At 40.6% G+C, this 18028-nt stretch overlaps 1 protein-coding gene across 7 annotated transcripts in view; it reads right to left on the bottom strand.

The window, feature by feature from the left end:
• Positions 1-18028, bottom strand: part of LOC126874833 (polypyrimidine tract-binding protein 2) — a 419953-nt gene that overhangs the window by 377861 nt on the left and 24064 nt on the right. Inside the window, exon 2 of one of the 7 annotated variants that reach the window (XM_050637312.1) lies at positions 6140-6164. The exons of the other annotated variants lie outside the window; for them this stretch is intronic. Coding sequence (XP_050493269.1) covers positions 6140-6164 — 25 coding nt within the window. The remainder of the gene's footprint in view (positions 1-6139; positions 6165-18028) is intronic. 7 annotated transcript variants of the gene reach the window in all.

Here is an 18028-nt window from a genome sequence, read left to right as displayed (position 1 = left end):
ATTTTTTGATTTACGCACCTCCTTCTATGGACAATTGCCTTTCCTCGGTCGATTTACATCGAGTCTTTTCACAATCCATAACGCGTCACCATGTCCATGTTTCAAATACGATTCCGTTGATTAATTAGGTGAGGGAGCCGGAAGGTTCGGGTTTGTTTTGCATGTGATCACAGGAAGGTTGGCGTATGCGCGTTTTAGGCCCGGTCTGAATGTTTCATGAAGGCGTCCAGCTCCTTTTAATGCGCGTTGCGGTCACTGTGATCCACGTGTGTCCCTCTATACATAATGTGCATGCATGAACGTCGAGGATACGGTAAGTGGAGACCCTTATCGAATGTCGTATCCTTAAACATGAGATGCGAACCTGCACCGACGTGCTCCAAAAGAGACGCCGGAAATGTAAATACGTTGCAAACGTGGCGAATTACATCGAAACTCGGGCTTAACCCGTTCGCTCTATCGAAACAGCAAAAATACGCACCGAGAGTGTCGAAATTATTCGCACGTGACCAATAATACGTGAGCTAATAAGGCAACAAAGAACTTAAAGGTTTAGAAGGATCTAAGAATTTTCATATTTCTATATTTATCGTATATAACGATTTAAGAAAGTAGAAATTGCGGCATTTAAAGACCGATAAATTTCCAAATTTGGCGGATTTAAAAGGAATTCAAGAATTTAGCAGTTTTACAAACGTTCGGCGTCTTATCTCTTCGTAAAATCAATTTAACGATGAAACGAAGGCAACCATAAACCAGCTGTCCAGGATGTTCGTCGTCGCGATGATCTTCTTGGAAAGCAAATCGTTTGATACGCTAATGACTATTGTTATGTATCGAGGGAAGCGATCGGCATCCCTGTGGAGGGACGCGGCCCCGATGGTTCGACCTAAAGCTGACCTAAATTATCCATCCCTTACACGAACGTTCGACGTATACGTCCGTTAAGCCTCTCCCGGGTTTCCTGCTGGTCCGTTTCACTCGCTGGCCAGCGCTAGCAGATCGGCTTTCCTCGATCGATGACCAAACTGAATACGTTCGTCGTTCGACTTTAACGAACACGCGAGATATCGGCAACGCGTGATCCATCTTTACAACATTAACGAAAAACGATGCCTCTACGGATAGGATCTAAGGATCCCTTGAAAACGATGCAGCTATGCGCGCTATGAGTCAAGTTCTATACTGCAAATTCTAATAAGTATGCGTAACTTATTTTTTGGAAAATACCACACAGCCTGCAACGGTCTTGAAAAAGGAGCCAGCAGCCGAGTAATCCAAGAACCAGGCAAGAAATTCCGAGAGTAAAATTTCACTCACGGTACACAAAACGTTGTTCGCGCAGTCGAGTCCGGTATCGAGCGAGTGACTGACTAATAAACTACCCAAGAAGTTTCATCTAAATTTCTACAAAAGTTAGTGTCCTACAAAATATTAACAATTCATCGGCCAATTTCCAAAAATGTATGGAACACGGGAAGAGACCGTTTTCGATTCGACAAACACTGTCCGCGTAATCCGGTTCGACATCAAATGGTTAATTAGCGATTCGAGTAGATTAATCGTCGTCCTCCAGCACTCGACACTCTACTCGAAATCGAGAGATGCGAGACATGGGACAAAAGGGAACGAGGATCGCGCGAGAGAGAGAGAGAATGAGGGAGGGGTAAGGAGACGAAAACTGGAGTACACATCCGGTGATCGCGCGGCCTCGTTATCGAGCACAGAGCCACGTCGAAAATATCGACTGGAATATCGACGGAATGTGTCAATGCTTCCTGATGAACCGCGACGACACGCGTCCGCCAACCTACCGCGGATTTTCGCCGTTGAAATTCGATTGTCGCCGTTCGAACGGTTAGAAGAGTAGGGAAAATTCGCTTCTGACGGATTTTCGTTACTCTGAAACATCTTTGCAGCTTCACGGGGGCTCGTACTTTCTTTTTGTCTTGAATTTTGGGACTTTGGGACGTCGAATACGCTCGAATACAATTAAATCGAATTCACTTTCATCGCTGTATAATTTTTCGAAGCTTCACGGTCTCCTTGTTTTCCTTTTCTTTGGAATCTTGTATCTTTAAGATGTTTCCGATATTTCGTATAACGTTCGCGATATCGAGTTGAAAACTTGTTATCGAGCGCGAGCCGTAGTAATTTTTGTCCTTTTTTTCTTCCTTTGCGCTCTCGTCTTTTTCCACTTTTGGGATTCCCCCTTCCGACGAATTTCTTTGATTGCGAGATCAACATTCAAACAACGTTCCTCGTCTGCTTTTACTCGGAGAATTGAATTAATTGACTTAACAAATTTACTTCGCGAATAACGCGTAACTTGGAATCATTATTCCACTTATCGATATGATCTTCGCTGAACACAGTGAACGCTGCGTTTAAGAAAAAAATGTCTATCCTGAAAAAAAACAGTTTATTAGATACTTTTTCCTCTCTCTTTAATCAATTATACGATTTCTGATTGCATCGCGACCTTCTCCCTGCTCTGCCAATGGTTTCCTCCTTTTTTAATAATTCTATGCAATAACAGATCAATTTTCTGTCGAATTCAGCCGCGGCTGGGTTTCGACTTTTTCAAACGCAAACCATCGACGGTAGAAATGCGCTTTGTGTTACGTGTGCGTTTGACGTGTACCAATTACTGCGTGTCTTTGCCAAATTCGCCGCCATGATACTTGCCAAGTAATCGATACTAAATTTTCCGTTTCACTCTATTATTAGGTTGCGCGTTATGTCGTGCGGATTTCCTTTCAAATCGAGAAACTCCAGAAATTCCGTCTTGAAAAAAGATCGTCGCTGCACTCGCTTACAACGACTTGCTAATGACCGTACAAATTCGTTTGATTTCGTTTAATTTATTTTTTCGAAATTTTTCAATGAAACCGGAGGTGTATTTTGAAAAAAGATACAGCGAGTCGAGTCGAGTCGATCGAAATAATCGCTGTTGCTTTCTGTAAGTTTGAGCCATTCGTCGGACAGACGAATCGCAGCACGTAAAATTGTCGTGTCTTTAGACAAGATCCAATCGTCGATCGGACTGACAAAGGAGGACGTTCTGCGAAATTGCCGCGTGACGACGCTAGGCGGGCGCTGCTTCTACGACAAGAGACGTCGTTATTCGTTAGACGTTACTCCTTCGGATTACCACGCGTTCCGATCGATGCAACATGCCTTATCCGATACCCATTTGCAATTAACGGTCGACATACTGAAGCGATTCGACGATCCAATCTCGTCCAAAGACGCAGCATCTTGCCGTGATGGAATTCATCGGTTGCCTCGTAAATGGCTTACAGTTATAGAAAGCTTCGATTCAACGGTTTGCCATATTTCCTTCTCAGATAGATGGATAAGACTCCGAGTTTCGTTGAAAAATTCAAATTATTCGCCCGTACGTATCTAATGCAATCTTCGTGTTACCAAAAAGATTATTACGCCTAACTATGAAATAATTCATGGTAATTTGAAGGAATTTATGGTTGGCGGGCGAAGGAGATCCGGTCGACGACGGATCTAGAAAGCACGGTTTCATCGTGTTAGCGAAACTGGTCCAGAAGGTGGATCGAACGGCGGAAGACGGTGAATCGTATTTAAATTTCAAATGCTCCTTGAGAAGGCAGCATAGTCGGATATAATCGGATATCCGAACGTTCCCGTGGAAAGCCAGGTATTACGTGGATACCGATTTACTCGGGTAACCAGCTGGAAAGCAACTAGAAATAAACTATTCTCTTCGAACGTTTTACCCCTGCTGTAACATTCCCCCCGTCTCAACCCTTTCCAGTCCTTTTATATATAGAACCTGGCGATCGATTCTGGATATTTTCACCTTCGTCACTCTTTCGATCTAACCTTTTCGTTCCCTTTAAATTATTTCTCTCTCGTCCCGCTCTTTTATTTCTTTTCGCTTTTTCCCTTGTTTGATATTGGCGTAGGCGGATAACGGGGCTTAGATTGTCCGTTTAATTCCTTAAAAGTGCAATAAAACGACGAAGAGTTCGCAAGACAATTGCTTCTTTATCGTTAAAACTTGTTGCATTTGCAACGTAATGCGACGAGAAATACGCCAACTATTATTGGTATTTATTGGTATGGTATATAGTAGTAGTTAATTTATGGGGAATATTTTCACTGCAAATGGAAATCCCAGTTATTCAGAACCCTTTTTTCATATTCCTGTTACGATCGTCGCGTTTTCGAATATTTTCGCGAACAAGGAGGGGGCCGGCGACGTATGGCGAACAAAGTAAATAAAAATCTCTCTACTTACGTGAATCGAGGCAGACCGGAGACAGGCGAAAGGGAGATTTTCGGGTGCAGGATCGTATCGTCAACTTTTACGGGGTCGTCCTACGCCGATGGAAGGTCGGAAAAGACAATTTTCCCGCGACTTTAGTAAAAGCCAACGAAATCGACGCATTTTCTGTGTAAAAACACCGAGTCGACGAAACGTATCACCGAATTGTCGAAATTATTATTATCCGAACCAACAGGAAGCTTCAAAGAAGAAAAAAGAAGAAAAGCGCAGGAGAAATTCGTTGCTTCGTTCGGCCTCGAAGCTTCGCTCTCTATAATCAAATTTAATCCCTAATCGATACGATGAAACAGAAATATTATAACTCTGCGAGGTTTTTGAGATGTATTAAGCTGTAATATGCGAAACATCCAATCTTCTACGGTTCGTACTTCATCGAATCATAGAATAAAAGCTGGTAGGAATCGAAAAATTGATATGGCATCGTGAGAGCCAGAGTTCTGTTTTGAAATAATATTTCTTTAAAAGAATGGAAATTAACGTATTTAATAATTCTTCTGAAATTATATTAATTTTCCAACAAAATCAGGGAGATAATTAAGCTATCCTATACGAAGACCACATAGGAAAAACTTGGATTTCTAGCGTAGATAAAAGACGAATATATAAAGACATCGGACCAAATGTTAAATCAGCTGCCAAATTTAAGTGTTTTGTCTTTACCGATGAATATAAGGATACCGTTCGTTATTTTTTAACGAGTATTTATCCCAACAGTTAAAAATTAATACTTTTATCCACTAACGATCAATAATTTGCGCGTGTAACCTAAAGGGGACATGAAAAATTACAAATAAATATTTTCTCTGAAACTCTCGTGCTCTTCCACTTCGAAACACTGATTTCTCTTCTTCTTCTTCTTTTTCTTCTTCTTCTTCTTCTTCTTCTTCTTTCCCTTCTTCTTCCGGACCAAATGACTTCTCATACCTGTTTTATACTACTTAGACGTGAATTCCGCTTACTGCAGGCATTCTCAAGAAATTGGTAGACCTGGAAAAACCATAAACGAGCGACAATCGTGTTTCTCCGCCGTGGTCTCCCATCGTCCGAAGTCGGCCATCGACTCAAATTCTCAACTCGGTTATTCGAAAAATCCTATCTTATAAACACCTTCGCGACGAAAATCGCGTCTGTAATCGGTCAGTGACTATCGTAAGAGAAATTTCGTAATATTTCGTCGATGATTATTCGAATAATATCACAGCAGCTCTAGGATGGTGAGTGACAGAGATGAACGTGAGAGACAGAAAACGTGTGAGGAACGGAAGAGCCATAAAGACGACGAGAAAGACAGAGACATACCGAGTGACAGACAAGGGAGAGATTGGAACGTACCGAGTGATACGCGGAGAACGTGAAAATTAAACGTTTCTGAGAATATTGGTAAGATCTGAAAACAACGATTGATCGACAGGCAACGTTGATGCGTTTACGCCAATTTTTCGACGATAGAATTCCCTTCGTCCAAACCCTCGAGAGACGAACGATTCGTAAGTTTCGTACGTTTTTAGAAAGCTTAACAAGCATTTCTTTCTTCTCTCTCTCTCTCTCTCTCTCTCTCTCTCTCTTTCTTTTTTTTTATACCGGTAAAAGTATAGATTTACGAAACGCTTCAACTCTGCCTATCGTCGTTTTCTCGTACTCTTAATATTCAATATTCTCGTATTTTATATGCCTCGCCCTATATAGAACAAGAAGAATAAGAAGAGGAGAAGAGAAAGAAATAAACGAAAAAGGAACGGTGAAGAAAAGAATGAGAAGAAAAACGGAATAAAGAAAAAGAAGAGACAACTGTAATGTAGGGGAGGCTCGTACCTTTTGCCCGCTGTGCAGAGTATCTCTGTAAAGTAAAACAGAAAAGAGAAGAGTTAGACAAAACGTACACATAAATACAAGACAGATATGAGAGGTTAAGAAGCGACTGGAGAAAATGGCCGACTCGAAGGGACAAAGAACAAAGAGAGAAAATGGAGGAGTCAAGCGGTTAAAAGGCGCCATATACAAGGTGCGAGAAAATATATTTTGCATATTTGTAGGATCGTTTGCAGGCGTTGAAACGACGAAAAACGCTCGTATATAAAAGTGCCGTTCGAGGTTTACCGTCAAATTACAAATGATAATATTTTCCGCTTTTCTATAGCTATACCAAATACTTTTACCACTACTATCGTTCGTATAATCATTTTTCAACGATTTCAGAAGAACAATAAAACAGCAATATTTCAATAGGGTATATTTGCTTGATTCTGATTCGTCAGCTGCTTCGTCGATACCGGTATATTTTAGCGTAAAGTATCATAACAGATATTGGCAATGGAGCTGGAAGGTAAACCTCGAACGATATCTTTGTACACGAGTTATTCTCGAGACCGTTTTAACGTCTGGAACCACCCCGTAAATATCCCCCATATGTATATATATTCTGGCAGCCAGAGGGTATCTACGAACGTGATTATGGCGGGGACGAAGGTGCAAGATTCAGACAGAAAGACAAAAGGAGACAAAAAGACACGAAAAGCGGGGTCACAGGGAGGTCGAAAGAGAGTGTACAGTGCTCGAGGGTGATCTGTACGATGATCGGAGAAGAAATGCTGATCTGCTGCGCCGTGATCCTGCTTGCGACTCGAGCAACGATTCGCGCTAATTTATTACACGTGCGTCGTCGATTATTCGCAGCTTTTATCGATTACACTGTTTAAAGCGAGGAATCTTTATAATTTTCGTTAATGGAATAAAACGTAGCGCTCAGTGATCAAGGTTGGCATTTTGCATCGTTTATCAATCCTGAAAAGATATTACACACATTTACATTGTTCGTTGAAAATAGCCTTACAACACAATGCTGTAAATTTTATTTATTAACAGGTTATAACGGAGAACGCACGTGATTCGTCGTATCGCTCACTCGCATGACATAAATAAATTAACATTAAATAAGTAAAGAGAAACATTGTTAAAAAAAGAGAAATCTCTATAAATCTATTTCAATAGTTTACAATTTACAAAGATCGCAACTCTAATTTATAAAATAAGGTAGCACGATGGCGAGGGAACTATTTTCTACAAATTTTGAAGCTCTTCGTTGATTATATCTTCGGTGCAGGATCGCCCAAAAACGAAAAAATGCCGCCGAATTTTGCAAAAAAAAAAAAAGGAACAATTCTTCTTAGTCTACCTGCAACAGTATAATATTCCATTACTTTTTATTCTCTTCTCCAAAAATTTGTTAAGGACAGCTCTAGAATGCAAGTTATACGGTAGGGAAACTTTGTTAATACGATCAACTAAGAGAGAGAAATTATTCTACAGCTAATTTTATGGTTAAACGTAAGAAAGTAAAATCTGTTAAGAGATTAGTGTAACAGCATGAAACGTGAAGAAATATTAGCATCTACTTAACGATACGTTTCCGTTCGCCCGACCTAAACGCCAAGCATTCTTAAAAATAAAAGACAGAAATACGGTTGTTCGTTACAGGAAAATCTCCAGTGACCTAGGAAGATTAAGGCGGTTAATTTAATTTAATCGAAAGAACGTTTGAACTTAAAAATAAAAAGAGGATAGTCGACGCAGAAACGCAGAATCTTTTCCGTCTATACGCTACACTCTTGTATACCAAAGAAAATTACGAATTACAGCTGTCTTTTAATTACGACACGCGCAAATTTCCATCCGTATTCTGAAATTCCAACATCCATTAAGAATTTCTTGGATTACGGGATATTTCGTAACGGATTAACCAACATTTCATAAACTCACTGACACGAATGGTCAAAAAGCTCACAAATGGTCCATATTCGAGCAGCGATAATCCATTCCCAACCATTCCATTCGCGATCAATTGGATTCTGAATATTTCGAGATAGATCAACGAACACCGCCGTAAGCCTACACAAGCGAATTATCAGAAAGTATTGGAGCGAATCGCGTTGAAAAAAGATTTCCATTTAACTGGAAATCGCGATTCGATTCGATCTGAGAATCATTTATGGGTCGTTCGATTATTAATATCTCAATAATTCATGATGGATCGATAAATGTTTCAAAGGTCTGCCGTTACTCGGAGATTATTATTAAACAATTGCCACTTAATCTGGAATATCGATTTCACCTGTAAAATAGGTCGGATTATTGCGTGAATTACGAATATTTCTAGAATTGGTAACAGTTCGGCGAATATTCTATAAATCTGTATTACGTTACGTTATTGTTAAAAAAAAAAAAAAAAAAATTATCGTTTAGTATTTTACGAGCGTTTTTGTGATTCGAGACAGGTAGCCTAAATTATCAGGAAGCTGCAAGTGGTCCATATTCGTACAATTAATATTTCATCCATACGTACATTCCGCAATCATATTCGCTCGTGATATTTCGCTCGTGATTATGATTTCTTAGATTATGAATAAGCGAAGATTCTGGCTAGATAATATGGAGAAATTTTCTGGTCCAAGTAAACACGACCGTCGCGAACAGTCGTTTTAACGATTAAGCAATCGTTTAACGCTAGAGGAGATCGAAGACGAGACGAACGAATAAAGAATAGGAAAATACGATTGGGTGGAGAACGAAATAAAGGAACAAAGAGCAGAAAAATGCAATCAGATGGAAAATTATGGTTATCGTGCGATAACTTTCGAGCGATATGTAACAAAAGTTAGAAAGATTTAAACGTCCATCGACGAACGTTGAAGATTTTTGCAGGGTAGGCAGGTTTGCAGGCGCGTTCGAGCATCGTCGGGCCTAAGTCGAGGCACCCCTAAGCGCCTTGTGGTCGCCCCTGCGAATGGGTGGCTCAGGCCGTGTTATCGTAGGCTAACAGGCAGCCGTTCGCAAAGGGTTGATAGCGCCTGCCGTCGTGCTGACTAATTAGAATTCCTTCCCAGCGATACGTAATCTCGCTAAGGAAATTAAGCGGACGGCTGGCCCCCACGAAAAACCTGACGACGCTCGATTTTAGCGGATGGATCGCTAAGCTAATTGTTCTTCGCGACAGAGAATCGTGCATTTTATGTTCCACGTTTCTGGCGATGGTCGTGTCGCGATACAACGCTAACGAAATTTCGAGCGATATATCCGTAAAAGGAGTTCGGTGCGTGTCAATTTTTATTTCACATTTATTTAGATTTCACAGCCCTGTGATAATACACGAACATGTGGAAATATTTGCGAACGGTAAAGTATCTGGCTTAAAGCCACGGGTCAAAGGTATTCCTGCGTATCTTTTCCATTAAAACGTATTCGTCTGCGCTCCTTCGCGCAGAGATTAATCGGAAAAGGCGAGGTTTTATCGGAGGAAACTTTTCTCTCTGCTGTTATCGTTTTCATCGGCGGTCGCTGGAATCTCTTGCAAAAGCGGCGGGAACAAGTTGAAAACTATGTAGCAAAGCAACGAATTAATATTTCAAATTCCTCGTTGTTCCCGCCATTCTCGATGTCCAATATCGTTCATTTATAATCGTGTTCGCGGAAACACACCGAAAGCTTCTGGCATTAATATCGTAGAATGGCGAAACGTTTTCGCTGGCGTGGCTAGCAACGAACGACAATCGATTTTGTATCGTTTAATCGAACTACCGCGACAACCACCGTTTCCGCGAAAGCTCACCAATCATTCACAATGTGCATTTTACAATTCGCTTCGAACGGTTTTAACTTTCGTTCGGCGATGTACAGAATTAAATCAATTAATCGCTAAATTAGTATAAAATAGATTACAACGATTAGATTCTTTTCTTTTAGGTTTGCATAATTAATGATTTTCAAAATTTTTACTCGTCGCTATATTTATTTGGTTGGTTCTCCGCTTTTTCACGCGATTCAGTCCTTCTACGACCATAAAGCTTGGAACAGGCGCATAAGTGCGTCGTACAAGTGGCAAGAACGCAAAGAGGCAGAGGAGCATAATCGCTAACGGTGGAATTGGCACTCGAAATGGGCTACGAACCAGGCTGTACGGGGTTCCTGTGTGCGACGAACGTACACAGCGACACGTATCAGCATGATCGCGCGTGTCGGTAATCGGTAGATAGAGCCAAGCTGGAGTAGGATGATGCAGCAGCTACAGGTAAATGTAATTAGGGATTGATCGAATGGTAAGCACGGGCCTGTCTAATTGTCCGAGCGGATAGCTCTCTTCCGGTAGCCGGAAGTTTGGAAGTTGCTAGTCCTGTGCTTGCGATTTCTCGGCTCGTTGACGTTGATCCTACTTTCGCAAGTTCATTCATCGTAGAAAAGTACGTAATGTAAATAATGATAAATTCTGTGATACGTTTAAAAAGAGAACAAGCTTCGCCGCACGATCATTTTTCACGTGGAAATTACAAAATTTGCAATTGCCATTTAAAGTTAGAAGAAACTCCTTGTGCGTTTCACACATTTGTCATAAACGTATAAATATCCAAATGTCCGGATAATAATACGACGGGGAAAGTACAATGTCCGACGGAGTACAAATTACCGTGTAAAATCTGTTCGCCGGCACGATCCGTTTCAATTATCGCTGTTTATCTAAGACCGAAAAGAGTGAGAAGCGTTAGACTCGACGCTCGAGAACATCGGCATATATGCGCACACAGAAACGCGACAAGTTTCGAATCAGCCTGTACGATCCTGAACGATGACAGAAAGCAAATTAGACGTACGATATCCAGGTTACCGTGATAACTTACCCAACGCGCTCACTTCGTTTTACCGAATGCTGGAAATGCATCGTGCAATGTGCTTAATGTACTTAAAATCCTATTACAGTTCACGCCCAGGAAACGGAGATCGTGATACCGTTTCCGTGCTTCGGACAAAAATAGGACGCAAAACGTATCAACAAAGCGTCTATCGCATTTCTCGATGTTCCTTTTTTTTTTTTTTTTTTTTTTTTTAATATTTCAAGGCAATGAAAATAAAATCAATTTTACGTTCGAACGGTCAAAGTCAATTTTAAGTTGCAGCAGTCACTATCGAAGCGATTATTTTCAAGCTCGAAGCAAAGCTCGGTTCTGTCAGAAATAAAATAAAACAAAGAGAAAGAGAGTTTTACGTTTGCTACAAATTGGCTTATTAAGATTGGTGAAACGCTGACTGATACCGATTCACGCTGGAAGTAACGAAACTTATCAAAGGAATATATACGTAGACCTTGAAAATCGAAAATCAGGTCAAACTTTCAAGACAACGAGTTTAATGAGGAACGATTGCCTGCTTGTTAATTTAACGTTAATTACCTGCACCGTAACACGATCGTTGCTTTATGCCATTTTTCGATCGAACCAAGGTTTCGAACACTTCGTATTGCTCGCTATCGGCGACAGTTTGAAATACAAAAGTTTATCATTTCCTTTGCGACGTTACGCAGTTTTATTTCTACCCAGTCTCCGCCGGAATAATTTTTCATTCGTTTCGAACGAACTGAGATTGCAAATACGCTGCGCTTCCTCTGCCAATTCGCGCTAAAGACGATAAAGCTCGCGAAAATGATGAAAATGAACAAGATACACGGGCCAGGATCAAAGAAAACTGACATCGATGAGCATCGGGGACTATCGAAAAGGGAAATTGGCAGAAAGAGGGAAACAGAGAAAGCGTGGCTTAAAACGAGCGGTGCGGATCGAATCCGGGGCTCGTTATCCGGAACTAAACGTCCAATCGAACGTTTATGAGCCAGCCGTGCCATGCGAACAGCAGCCATACGCATCAATAAGCAAATAATCGAACGCATTCGAGTTACGTATCGATGACGATACGACAGATTGCCTTTCCAACGAAGCGGCGCACTCAAAATTCTCCACGACCGCAAACAGTCGCGGCGATCGAAATGATCGTCGGTGCAGATGCCACTTTGCGTTCATCGATCGACCATTTTGCCGCGAAGCGTTTCGTCCGTGGCTTCGAACGATCGACGGTCGATCGGGTTTCTTATCGAGCGTCAAAAGTATTCTTAAACGTGGACGAGATAGAAAGAAGGAATTTGTGCGAAATAAGCAGGATGAAATTGTTAATAAAACGAGAAGATGGATAGATACGGCACAAGGCTGTGTAAATTATAAATAAGATAAGAAAGAGGATTCGAGATCTTGGCGCTAAACGCGAAGAGATCGTTGATAAAACGTACAACAACAGTGTACAATGGCAATTTCGTTGCTGCGGTTAATTTTATAATATAAATTTGTACAGATGCTATATGAAATGAGAAAGACGGGAAAAGTAACAGTGTGTTTGAACAAACATTGTTACTCGAAATAAAATTACATAATTCTTCCGAATGACGACACGAATTGTGTCAAAGAACGAGCTTTCGGTACAATTTCATAATTACGTCCGTGGTAATAAGAGGTGGAACGAAAACGAGATTCGTCGGAAGGCGGTTGAATTTTCTCGAAGCAAGAAAATTCCGGACCTATAAGGAGGACGCTTTTATATATTCTTCAATTTCAAGAAACGATTAAAACATTGAACTAATCGTAACAAGGAAGAGACGGATGGCCAGAGGCATGGCCTCGCCTCGACGTTCCCCGTCTCCTTCGCTCAGCCATTTGATACACACGTAATCGAATTTCTTCGCAATTTAACAGACAACTGAAAACATGAATTTTAATCTGCCGTGATTCCTCGGCGATGCAAACGGCACAAACGAACCGAACGTTACGCAAAACGCCTACAAAAGCTCGTCCAATTTCGAAATGAAAAAGCTTCTTCCCTCGAAAAGCAATCCCAACTCACTGTTTCGCCCAGATACAGACGGATACAATTATTAACCGTGTTTCATCCTACGAAAATAAAAATAGACAAAAAAGGCAGAGAGAGAGAGAGTGAGAGAACGAATAGGGAAAGCTTTGAGAAGCGTTTAAACGATAGCTAGGAAAATCCACGAGAAATATCACGATGGGTATCAAAAACAGTCGGAAAATAAACTCAGCCAGCCAATAACGAGAAGAATCTCCGACCGAAAACGTTCGTCAGACGATGTTCCATCCGGAGAAATTATCTGTTTTTTCTTTCATCCCCTTCTTTTCCTTCTTCCTTTTCCACTATCTTTTATTGCTTATTTCGTTCGAACCCTTTCTTGTTTTTAATTTTTCGAAGGAAACGCGCGGCCGTAATCCAAGAACGAAACTTGTTCTTGAAAGTTTCGCTTTCGTTTTCTTTCCGTTCGATCAACTGCCTGATTTTACGGTCGATGGAGGTGGAAAAGGAGCAAAGTGGAGTAAACAGTGTCTTTGGAGAAACAGTGTATATCCGTCGACTCTGATCGAAGATTATTATAATTATTACGAGGATGTACGAAACTAATCATCCGGATCATCGTGATAATCAGCGGAGGTGGAACACCGACGGAATCAAATATAGAAGAAAACCAAACAGCATCATCGTCTTCGATGCAAACAATTTCAAAGAACACGGCAGGATATGGACTTATAAAGTTGCGGAGAGAAAACGAAGGGAAGAGAACGAAGGAAGACGTTCCTTAGTGAAAGAGACAATGCGGTTGCAAGTCGGTATGGATATGTCAAACGCAGCCAAGCCATAGTAACTACTTTGAATTTCCAATCTTGCGTCCGTCTTGCACGTTCAGCGCTGTCTATAGATAAAACGTCGATGCAAGACGAATGCCGAGGAGAATCGTAGAAAGTTTCTCGTTTACCTCTTCCAAATTATCCATCTATCGTACAATTTATTACCTGTATTCGAGGTTTTACTTACAATTGTTAGAATAACGATATACCGATTAAACGTGGTCTTCCGCCTCTGTCACATTTTCAAAAACCAATTGTTCCGCGTGATCGCATAAAATCAAAAATCCACGATAGTCGAACGCGGCGAGATCAACGACTGTCAATGAGAATTAAGAATGTTTGCGTTTGTTCGTGATTCTGCGTAACGAGTCTTAAGAGCAACTTTTCGGATACCCGGTACGTAGAACTGTACGGTATAACGACTTTATCTGTTCAACAATTCCAACACAGTAACTAAAAAATAACTTTATCGAAACAACTTTAACGTTTCAATGTAGCTACCATAAAATCTCCAACGCGAGCAAGGAGAGAAAGGAAAATATAAAAATTAAATAAACGCACACAAACATACACAGAGTTATGAGAGTTATTCGTGCGGGATAACAAAAGCTGGTTATATAATTATTGAAGCGACCGGCCGATATTGGCTGGTTGTCTAAACTTTTTTACGCACCGGAAACGTGTTCGTCGAATAACGTTTTGTATTTTTCACCGCGGTTTTCATAAAACATCGATTTCACCAAAAAGAGAAAAAAAGAAAAATAAAAAAAAGAGAAAAAATTGGCAAACAACGAAATCACGGTTGTATGTCGAACATCTTTACCGCAAGCCATTACTCCATAAACTAATAAACAGAACCATGGTGGTTGAATTTCTTTTTCTTTTTTTTTTCTTTTTTTTTTTTTTTTTGCAACAGACCGCGATGCTTGTATCCAATTTTTTTCTATATTTGTTTTGTGCAAATGGTTAAATAAAAGTTGCAAAAATATAGCAGGTGAAACAATGAAAATTTCGATACGTTTCTTTGTTGGATGGAGTTATGAAAGTATTGGAAGTTTCAGGATGATTTGAAAGGAATATGATAGCGTTTGCGTACGCTGTTACACGTAGTAGCAATAGCGTGTAAATTTATTTACGCTTTCGATGCAACTCGATTAAACGCGGTCTAAGCTACAGGATCGATCGAATATGCAAGAACATAGCCCATAGGCAAACGGCGAAATTCAAGGCTGCTTTCGAATTTCGAGCGAGACCAATTTGAAGTGTCAGCGAGACACCGTCGCGTAAAATCTGCAATCGATTTACCACGTAGTTATATTTCTGCAAAATCTGCGAGAAATCGTCGATAAAAGACGATGCACGCGTTTAACTCATATGGCGGATTCGACAAATATTCAAGAATCTTACCAAAATTGACAGAAAATTGGTAGTTTTCTCTTAAATGGTAATGAAAAAATGGGTTCAATTTCCGGAGTAGGTACGCGAAGCAGCCGACGCGGTAACGTTTAGACGTTTGAATGGATAGCGTCGATTCGTTGAAATACGCCAATTTCTTTAACTAGAGCTAATTTCGTAAAAGAAGATAGCTTGTAGCAAAAAATATACCGTATAATTGTCTGAAGTTCGTATCAAATCTGAGAGATATTTCTCCTTATTGACTCTATATCGAACTTGGAGGAGGCCGTGCCCTCCCTATAATTGGCAGGCGTACGTACGTCCATATCGGTTTTCTACGTGTCGAACAAGTACCGCGAATTCGTCAGAAAATATTCCAATCTCTGCCAAGGCATTCGGCAACGAGGAAAGAAAAAAACAGGAAAGAAGAGGGAGAAGAAAATCGCATACGTTCGACTGAAAGGAAAATCCTCGTACGCGATACGAATCCCATCTCGGTGAGAAAGCCTTTCCGGCCGATCTGTCGGCTTATTTTCACCGGTTTGGCAGAGGCGACGATAGAAAAGAAGAAGAATCGCGGCCGACGTCGCGGTACACGCGTCTACTGAATCTCAGCGACAGGCCCGAAGAACGTCGAGTATCTGTGACGATAAATCCCCTCGAAAAACTGAAAAGGAGAACGGCGCGCGTTGATTCGTCACTTTCACGCCGCGGAATACCACCTTTTAAAACGTTCTGCAAGATGTATTCTCGGTACGTCCGACATTTATCCAATCATCCCGACGACGAACAGATAGATAGCCTTTGGATACGCGAACTAAACTATATAAACTATATAAATTATAATTATTTGAAAGTAACTCGAAGCCAAGTAAGACGGCGCGTTATTTTAACTAATAAGTTTCCGATATTTATTACGATCGTTTGGAAAAATTAAGGAAACGACAAATTTGCGTATACTTTAGTGCCAAGCTTTTAATTCAATTTATAATTCATCTTGGAATATCCGTTTGTTTTAATCGATCGAAATTTTCGTTAATAAACGGAGTCGTACATTATTAGCCATTAATAGGCGAAAACAAACGATAGCGAACGTAATTCTATCCTCTTTGTCTGACGTGCGTAATATCGCGTGTACGAACGTGAATAAATCGTTTAAACGCGATTCAATAATACACCTGTAAATTATTATTATATTCGTGAGATTATTATCTTTGTAATCGAATTAGATCGTTGCGATTTAGTCCGGTTATTATTACGTTTAAAGCATCGTTAAACGATTTAACTTAAAACATTATTAGGAATTAATAGTCCTGGTCAAGAGAGACGTAGGAAAAGAGACGGGAAAGAGATTCGTAGAAAGAGGGAAAACAGACGATTTGAACTTTGTGTGCAGGAACACGATCGTTGCAAAGTTCCTATATTTTAGAACAACGACAAAATGAAACAGTTTGCTGTCGAACGAATTTGTTTTTTCACAAGAACGGAGCAACGGGAGGATGAAAAATTGTCAAAAGCCCGGGATCGATTCCATGTTTTCCGAAGAATCGTGATTCGAATGTATCGCAGAATCCATTAACACCGGGGGGGTTTTGCTTACGTTTCTTCTTCAAATACGGCAGCGGAAAATTTTAGTCGCCCTTTACACATTTTTTTCTCTCGCTTAAGCTTCCTTTCTTCTTTAGATAATATTCGAAAAATCCAGACCCGTTTAAAGATTCGATAAAATATAAAGAACCGTACGAAAATGTAATAAAACTACGAAAAATATACCAACCATGGGTAGAATATATGTAGAAAAAGACAAAAAAATGTATAAAAGAATATATATAAAAAATATTCAAGGATAATAACACAAAACACTCGAAAATATATATTAAAAAAAAAAAAAAAAAAAAAAAAAAAAGGATGAAAATTTAACAGAGGGCAACAGAACGTCGAGATACATGGAAAAGTACAAAAAATGCAGCAAATTCGAATAAAGTATCGTAAAACGCTAAATTCCATCGCAAAACGTTCAAAGTCACAATGGAACGCCTGCGAACAAGCCCCATTGTTAATCGAATAGCCAGAGTATTTTGCAAAATACATTTTTGCAAAAAATTATCCGATCGCTGGCAACAAATCGGACGCGTAACAGCTACAGTTTCCCGCAAATATCTCGGGAACTAGGACGAGACGCCTATTAACACGTAGAGGAAAAAATTGTTGAGAATTACGTGTTCTACCGCCTATTAGAAGATCGTCGAAATCCTGCGACTCGAGTTCTATCCGTACATTTATCCGGCAAATCGAATCTGCGTTATCAGAATCGGCGAATCATTGTCCGGATGATCGCTGAAGAGCAATTTGAAAAAAATAATTCAAAAATCGCGACGAAACAGTAACTATCCGATAAAGTGAAAGGAAACGGGAGAAAATAACGTGGAAATTGACACGAAAGCCGGCGAGATCACAGAGATCTGTCGATCTATGGGCGTGATTAGCGTTCGAATTCGATGACGGTGCGGCGCGCCGCAGTGACATCGGTCGCGGTATGCCGTTTGATCTTTGCACGCAAATGTTTACGGACCCATTAGGACTCGGATTGTCTGCCGGTGTCGCTAGTTTCCGATCTCTATGGCCATCCAGGATTCGATCGGCGGCCAAATCGGCGTACCGGTCGCGCAAACGAAACCGCTCGCTATCCGCAGAACCTCGCGGATTTGATCAGCGAAAACCAATGCAACGGCGATCGCCTCTCACGGCTCTGCAAGCTTCTGTATCGTCGCGCCGATTCGAAATTAGGTCGATTAATAACCAT

This window comes from Bombus huntii, chromosome 16 (genome assembly GCF_024542735.1).
Source record: "Bombus huntii isolate Logan2020A chromosome 16, iyBomHunt1.1, whole genome shotgun sequence".
Taxonomy (NCBI): domain Eukaryota; kingdom Metazoa; phylum Arthropoda; class Insecta; order Hymenoptera; family Apidae; genus Bombus; species Bombus huntii.
The sequence above is the reverse complement of the archived record's forward strand: the minus strand, read 5'-3'. Positions and strand labels throughout refer to the sequence as shown.